At 32.3% G+C, this 8,825-nt stretch overlaps 1 protein-coding gene across 1 annotated transcript; it reads left to right on the plus strand.

The window, feature by feature from the left end:
• The first annotated feature begins 1,820 nt into the window (after positions 1 to 1,820).
• On the plus strand, positions 1,821 to 5,777 carry LOC111381900 (cation/H(+) antiporter 1-like). The gene is made up of 6 exons (XM_023005747.1): positions 1,821 to 2,362; positions 2,904 to 3,720; positions 4,028 to 4,130; positions 4,231 to 4,590; positions 4,666 to 4,942; positions 5,079 to 5,777. Exons 1-6 carry the CDS (start codon positions 2,181 to 2,183, stop codon positions 5,356 to 5,358), a joined length of 2,019 nt encoding a protein of 672 aa, XP_022861515.1. The 5' UTR covers positions 1,821 to 2,180; the 3' UTR covers positions 5,359 to 5,777.
• Positions 5,778 to 8,825: the final 3,048 nt, after the last annotated feature.

An 8,825-nucleotide genomic window follows, 5' to 3' on the forward strand; every position in this document is an offset into this window, starting at 1 on the left:
TAGTCATCACAAACTGAGAATATGAAACCCTCAAATTAGATGAAATGTTAAACAATTGCTGTTGAACCATATTCATCAACTGTCCATTACAAATTGAGTAGACAATTAAATCTAACTTATAATTCAAACATATTTTTTCCTTCTACGAATAATTTTCTTGAATTTCACCTAAATTTTCATGTCAGTTTATCCAGATTTTTTTTTATTGTTTGGTATTTATTTGCTATATTTTATTATTGTTTTGTTCTAATTTGTGCTGGACCCCCTTAAATTTATAGTGACAACATTTTATTTGCATCTCAATTTCTTGGTCAAGCCAATCAATTAATTATTCACATTTTAACTTAGTTTTTAAATTTTACTGTAGTTGTTGAAGTGACTTGGTGGATTGCTTAAAAGGTCATTTTTACTTTGGTGAAAATTGAATGCAAATAAATACAAGGTTATCCCTCAAATTGATAAAGACGTGTTAGCAATACAATATCCACCAATATTTCTAGGTTTGCACTCTTTACTAATGGTCAGATTCTTGATTCCTTCATGAATTTATTGAATGCAAATATAGTTGAGTTGGTGATTTGTTCTAAAAATTGGTTACATAATAACAAACAATTTATAGTGCTTCGTCAATATTTAGATGAGATATAAGAATTGAATGATTCACAAAAAGTTATAGAAGTTATTATTTTATTTGATATTTCTATCCATTTTATCTTTACGGAGAGAATGAATCATATGTTACAGTTGCAGATATTGCACTAATTATTATCTATTAAAATGTTAAGATATTTCTATCATGTTGTTGTATTATAATGATTAGAATTATAGAACTTTGATTTGTAATATTTTTAAAGATATCATTTATACTTTAACTTGAAATTTTAGACTAATATTTATAATTAAGCTTATTTGATATACAATAAATTTTTCCTTCTTAGACCGTGATTTTAAATCAAACAAAATAATAAAAAAGGGAGGTGGTTTGAATTAGTTTGATTTAGAAATTCAAGTGGTTTAGTTTGATTTGAAATTCTTTCAAATCTTTTTAAATGATTTTGTTTGAAAAATTATTTTAAATTGTTCAAACTGAATCGTGTTCACCCTCAATTATAACTATTTATTTTATCTACATGCATTCAATTTTATGTATTTATTCAATACACATGGCTCATTTGGTAGAGATTTTGCTTTTACTTCGACTTCTTATAGAAGAGTTTCAAGTAATTTTTTCTAAACATTTTTCTAATCAGAAAAATCATTTTTAAACAATTATTCAAATTTATTTAAAAAAAGTTCTTAACTTTTTAAAAGCCCTACTAAATGACTCCAAAGTCAGTCTATTAATGTAGTTATCTTTTTAGTATACATTTAATAAATTTTAAAATGATTTTAAAGTGTTTGTTTGTCATAACTTTTTCAAACTTATAAATTGATCAAACATCATATTTATTCATAGATTACGTAGATGCCACGATTTTTATCCGTTTATTATTTATACATTTGATATGCCTCCCAACTTATTGTCTGTAAAAAATTTTATCAAGCATAGTGAGGCAAACTATGATACTAAAAGTTATAATTTCTCTTACCAATCAATTGAATATGTATATAATCATCCCATGTGGACCTAGTGCTATCAAATTAAAATGTTAGAGACGTAATAGCTCCTTTTTTGAAGGTTGGGGACTAAAGTGCAATATGGTTTATAAACTGGGTACCTTTACTACTATTTTGCCAAAGATATTTGGAAACAATTACAATTTTATTATTTTTATTTTTATTTTTATTTTTTATTTCTAGCTTAGCGCCATAGCCAAACGTACTCCAAATGTTCTCTGGAAAATGGGTAGTTTCCCTCATCCACGGCCCTCCATTGCTAAACAAAGATATGGGAATTGGGAAGATGAGCAAAACTTCCATTTGCTCTACCTTCTCCCTTTTCGGCAAACCCATATGACAGTAGCAACGCAAAATAGTGTAGAGAAAATCTTACAGAAAGTTCAAGGGCGGAGAGGGTGGGTGAGGGAAGGTAGGCTATTATTTTCAGCTTTTTACCATCCTCTTGTACCCTTATTCAACCTCCCATCATGATTTTTTTATCTGGGGTAGTCGTTGATATACCTTGATTTGATCTGTTTCTGGATTTATCTTCGTGTTTAATTCCATCGAAGAAATAATGGATGATCCGATACGTATGGACTGCCCCAGTGGGGAATTATTCAATCCGGTTCTTACAATGGGCACCCAGGTTCATGCCTTCTTGTGATCTCCCACTTTTTTCAGCTTTTGCTCAAGCCCTTAGGCCAACCAGGACCCGTCGCTCAAATTCTTGTATGGATAGCCAGGACCCGCAACTTTTCTGGTGAATGTTCTGTGGTATTTTACTGAACGAATGCTATTTGTATGTTGAGAAGAAACAATTAAGTCCTGAATGAATCATGCAAGATTATTCGAGATGTTTAATGAAGAGAAAATCGAGAAATTAAAAGAAAAAACGAGAATGCGTTAAATCTTAACATTGATGAGGCATGTAAAAATCCAAAGTCAAATTCATGTATTTTCTTTTTCTAATATTTGCATTGTCAGCTAGCATCTCTTTCCTTGTGACAAAATAATCTGAACTTGTTGTATTTGAACTGAAGATATGAAAGATTGTTGTATTTGTATGTACACTTTCTTCCTTTTCGCTTTTGTTTATTTTGCATTGGCTTCTAAACTCAGGCAGGATTCGTGCTAGGCCCTTCTGGGTTGTCACATATTGATAAAGTAAAAAAGTTCTTCTTTCAAAATTTTGCTATAGATTACTATGAAACCATGGCACTATATGCTAGAATCATCATCATGTTTCTGATTGGACTTGAGATGGATTTTCCTTATCTAAAACGGAACTTGCGTGTTGCAAGCATTATTGCTGGAGGAAGCAGCTTTGTATGTACAATCTTTGCCGTAGCTGTTACCTCATTTATATACGAACAGACTGAAGCACATGGTTCTACAGTCATGATGGCCTTAACGGTAGCCGTGATTTTGGCTAACACAGCATCTCCTATTGTGGTTCGTTTGGCAGCTGAACTCAAGTTTGTGAGTTCAGATATTGGGCGGCTGGCTGTATCTTCCTCATTGATTGGTGATGTCTGTGCTGTATTTTTATTTATTATAATTTCAAGAAACAAACATAAATACGACTTCTTCCTATGGATTATGCTGGGCATTGTCTACTTCCTTATTGTTGTAGCAGTAATAGTTCTCAACATGTACGTTGCAAATTGGCTGAACCAGAGGAATAGAAATCAGAAATATCTCAAAAATATTGAATTCTTTGGTCTTCTGGCAATTGTTATTGTTGCTGCTACAACACTTGAAACTATGGGTTTCAGCAGCATAATAGCTTGTCTAATCATTGGATCAATGTTTCCTAGAGGCGGCGAAGCTGCTTGGACGCTCATGATCAAACTCTCATACTCACTTCACAACTTCATACTCCCAATCTACTTTGGCTACTCTGGATTCAGGGCAGATGTTACTTTTATAAACAGTTTCCTTAACTTTGCCATTGTTTTCATAGTTATCTTGTCGAGCATTGGTGGAAAAATTACTGGAACACTTCCTGCTTGTGTTCACCTAAAAATTCCACTAAATGAAGGGGTTCTTCTTGCTTTCTTAATGAATTTGAAGGGCCATGTTGACTTGCTTACTTTGACCATTGGCTTAGAGAATAAGGTAAGTGCCCATTTTTTTCCTGATCTTGAATGCTTATTGTAGGGAATGTTCATTTAAATCATGAGTTCTATGCCAACATCACATTTCATCGCGTTTTACTTTCAAATTTTTTTTCCTTGCAAGATGACAGAATGTAAACCAACAAATAGTTTTGGAGACTGTCTCTAGTCTCGTGTTTCCATGCATCAATATCAATAGTGTCCTTAATTTTAACAAAATCCTGAATTGATTACAGATAACGTCTCCTTTGCAATGATCCTCCCATTGTTAAGTAACTTAAATTCTAGATGTAGAATTGTCGATGCAGGTCATGTCCAGCAACACATTCTATAATTTGATGATGGCAGCGGTGGTAATCCATTCTTTGATTTGGGGGCCTTTAATAGCTTACATAAAGAAAAAGTTATATCCTTGATTACAGGCATATAGCTTTTGAATCACAAAATCCAGAGAGTAAGTTGCGACTAATAGCCTGTGTGCATGGTCCTCACCCTGTGGCTACCATGGTAGGACTGATTGCAGCATCAAAGGGGTCTAAAAATGTATATGTAAGTCCATATTTAATGCACCTTATTGAGCTCCCTGAGAAAAGCAAAACAAATTTAATGTATAATAAAAAAGAAGAAGACGCGATTAGTGATGATGATGACTATGGCGGTAATGATGTCGTGGAAATCAATGAGGCAGTGGATATCTTCCGTGCTGAGAGCGGAGTGATGATTCATCAAGTCAAAGTTGTTTCTTCCTATGCAACCATGTATGCGGATGTATGCGACTATGCTAACGAGATAAGAGCTTCTATTATTATCCTCCCTTTCCACAAACACCAGAGAATTGAAAGATGGAAAGCTGGAAAGTGGCAAGGAGGGTGTAAGAATTACTAATCAAAAAGGGGTTCGATACGCCTCTGTTCAGTTGCCATTCTCATTGATCGTGGACTCACAGCTGGTGGCTCATATACGTCTAGTTCTGAATCTTTGCAACATGTTGCTACTCTATTTTTTGTTGGACCAGATGATCGTGAGGCATTGGGATTCAGTGGAAGACTTGGAATGCATCATCACATAAACCTCACAATTATTAGGTTCCTCCATACATCTGCAAGAATGCAAACTATGGGCGTCAATATTACCCAGAACAAAGAGGATGTTTTGATGGCAATATCAGATCACGAGACAGAAAGCAACTTAGACAGCGCTGTCCTGACCGACTTCTACAACAGGTAGGGCAAGGCATCATATTTTAATGTCTTAACAAGTGTGTTTTCCTTTCATTTGCATCATACTAGGATTAGAAGTGCTTCAAATTATAATTATTATAATAATCATCAAAATGTGCCGTTTAATTGTCATTTATAGGTATGTAACGACAGGTCAAGTGGGATATGTAGAGAAGCAAGTGGAAAATGGTGCCGATACATTGTGTGCTCTAAGGGACATGGCAGACATGTATTCATTGTTCATCGTTGGAAAAGGTGGTCGAGATCACTCTATTTTAACAACAGGTATGAATGATTGGGAAGAATGCCCTGAGCTTGGTAAAGTAGGGGATTTGTTAGCTTCTTCAGACTATGACGATAGTGGTTCAGTTTTAGTCATCCAACAACATAGACCTTCAAAGAATGCCAACCATCAATAGAAATGACAGATGCCAATGAATGATTTTTCAGATGAATCCCTACTGTCTCATCTACCATACAATGATCATCGACAAGCTTCATGATATTGAGAAATTATAGTCGGTAAATCTTTGGAAAGATCATAAGCTAAGAACCGTGCACGTTTATTCAGATTGCAGTTGATCAATCTCTTGGAACATGCCTCCCATGGTCCTTAAAATACATAGCATTGCATGTATGTGCACCACGAGACACAACCATTGTATAAAATAATCGACTTTTTGTACTTCTTGGATTCGCAGAAGATGTCTATTTATTCATTTATTTTTATTTTTTTTTGGTTGATCTTCACAGGTAGAATAGTAGAAAGATCTGTGTAAAGGGACTAGATCTTGTGTATGGATTCTTTCTAGCTTATAGAATGAAGATTAGATGTGGAGAGACTTATCTTATGTATTGATTATTTACCGAAAAAATACTGATTGATTTTATGTAAAATGTAACAGGTAATACCTAGAAGAACCTCTAAGTATAAAAATGTTTACTTACAATTAAAAGGAAGTAGGCAGTAGCTACATTAAAGATACATTTTCGATGAAACCCATGAAAAATTTTAGATTTGAAATAATAGAACTAAAAAAATGCTATAATTATTAAATTATCATTAGACGCTCAACTAGCAGTCCAATGAGGAAATTATGCAAGAGACTTGGTTATATCTTGAAAGTACAACAGTACCATTCATAGTTTGGGTAATTATCGCAAAATGTCCATACTTTTCAATGTTATTGTACAAAACATCTATACCTTTCTCGACATTTTCACCGTACCTTCCACCTTGCATTGCGCAAAAAGTCTTTTTCATTTATTTTTGACGATTTTACGTTTCTATTTAAAACAAAAGAAAAGAAAAACAATGAACCAATTGCAACCAAAGTCCCAAATTCTCAAAAAATTACAAATGAGTTAAAGATATATTCTTAAGAATTGAAACTAAAAATAAAAAATAAAAAAAAACTTTATTCTTAACCCACCAAATTGGAGAGCATTGAAATAAAAACAATGCATTACAAGAAATGGAAATCAACATAAAAAAATAAAAAAATAAAAAAATGAGAAAAAATCTTTATTCTTAACCCACCAAATTGGAGAGCATTGAAATTTTGATAAATTTCAATAAATTATATATGTGAATCTATGATTCTATATGTAAAAACAATGCTTTTCAAGAAACGAAAATCAACATTAAAAAAAAATTAAAAAAAAACACTAGGGGGAATATTAGTGAGTTTTGCTTATTTTGAGTGAAATGAAAACAATTTACAGCTATGGCAATGTCAACAGCTTCTCTCTGAATATCCTCTTTTATGTTGACGCTCTTTATAATGACTTTCTTATCGAAGGCGGTAGATCCAGCTGAGGACTTTTGATCTTCTGAGGATGTCGGCGAGGGAGCCACTAGTTCTCCGCCACCGCTTCTCTTAGAATCTTCTCTCATTTGCTTTAATTATTTCTGGTTCCAAAATTTTGAATTTTAGGTTTATTAGGAACTTCTAGTGATGAGAAAAAAGACAGGCGACAGCAATGTATGTGTGCAATCTTTTGAATTTGTAAAGTTTTTATAATTTTATTTGAAATTCTGATGACAAGTAACAATAAAGGTTTTTTTTTTAAGAATATATTTTTAATTCATTTGTAATTTTTTCAAATTTTGGAACTTTGGTTGCAATTAGTTCATTGTTTTTCTTTTCTTTTCTTTTGTTTATGTTTTATTTAAATAGAAGGGTAAAATCGTCAAAAATAGATAAAAATGACATTATGCGCAATGAAAGGTGAAAGATAGGGGTGGAAATATCAAAAAATGTAAAGTAGGAATGTTTTGTACCAATTACCCTTCATAATTTTACGTTCTAAAAGTACTATTCATATTACTTATTTTCATAATGTTGCTGTAGAAACCCAACCAACCATACTTCTAATATCCTAAACTCATATCCAACTCACATGGTCGCAATTACGCTGTCAAAATTTCGAAATATTTTAAATAATAAAATAATATTATATCAAACCACTTTGACACTATTATGAAAATGATTTGAATGGAAAAAGAGAAAAGATCTGTGCTATACAAACAACCAGCAAATGGACTGGTGAATAACTCAAAAGAGCGCCCCCAGGCACATTTCCAAGTGGTAAAAGGGGAGGGTGGAGAAATCCAACTTTGCTTGAGGCTGCTGCGTCAAGAGTTCGAATCCTGAAATATGGATTTGGCTTTTGGGTAAGTGCAAGTGTACAAGCACCCTTCCACCCTATATCCTTGGAGGCATAACCTACAATTTAACTCCCTCACGATGCTCCAGGACAGGAGTGGTGGGGGACCCTTAATGTTAGGGTTTAACATTTTTTTGTTTTTTTTTTTTTTGAATAACTCAAAAAAGCATAACCTCTGATACGATGGTACAATTAGGCCTTCCCTTCGATATGCGTATCATCAGAATGTCCCAAATGCCTACACTTTGAATTTTCTAAGAAAAGATTGTGTTATTGCAGTTACGGGATGGATGGAGGGGGATGATAAAAGCGAGAAAGTAATCTATCCTTTGTGTGTGTGTGTGTGTTCTTTTACTGTTTGTTTCTGTTCTCTCTCTCTCTCTCTCTCTCTCTCTCTCTCTCTCTCTCTATATATATATATATATATATATTGTTTATTTAAATACAAGGGTAGAATAATCTTTTTACCGGATTTTTTTTTTGTTATATTGTTATCACAATTTTTATTTGATAAGCCACATTTTAATTGTAGTTAAGTTCCTCAATTTTTGCTCATTTGACAATTTTTTATTTTATTTTCTTCCATCGAATTCTTATTTTCAATCTTACATTAATTAGTACGTCTCGTCGTTGATGATAATTTGTATTAAAATATTTTATTTACATGCTTTAACATGAGGTAAAAATATTTTTTCTTAATTATTATTTATTTTTTTTTTAAAAATTTATTATTTTACACCATTTCAACTATTTTTAGACATAATACTGTTATCAAATATAAAATGAATTAATTAATGAAAATTTTGAGGATAAGAATGATATGAAAGTCATTAGGGACATAAGTGTTATAATTAGTAAAAATTAAGATTTTTAAATAAAAGTCGTTAGGGATATAAGTGTTATAATGAGTAAAAATTAAGAATTTTAAATATAATTAATATATAGAGTAAGAAATAAAAATTGTGGTGTGAATATAGTCCTTTGCTTTAAAATGGGAGTTTGAATTATCTAACTAGCATGACATAAATACTTTTAAAGTGACAATTATGTAAAATTGTTTACAACAGTGCAATTGGAAGGCTTCAAAGATTGCATACTGGTGGATTTATCATCAATGAGGACATCATTCATAACAAACTGAGTGCAGTTAATCGCATATCGAATAAAGATGGAAATATAGACCAACTTATAATGACTTTAAAGTTTTATCTTAAAA

Source organism: Olea europaea, unplaced genomic scaffold, assembly GCF_002742605.1.
Source record: "Olea europaea var. sylvestris unplaced genomic scaffold, O_europaea_v1 scaffold239, whole genome shotgun sequence".
NCBI classification, from domain to species: Eukaryota; Viridiplantae; Streptophyta; class Magnoliopsida; order Lamiales; family Oleaceae; genus Olea; species Olea europaea.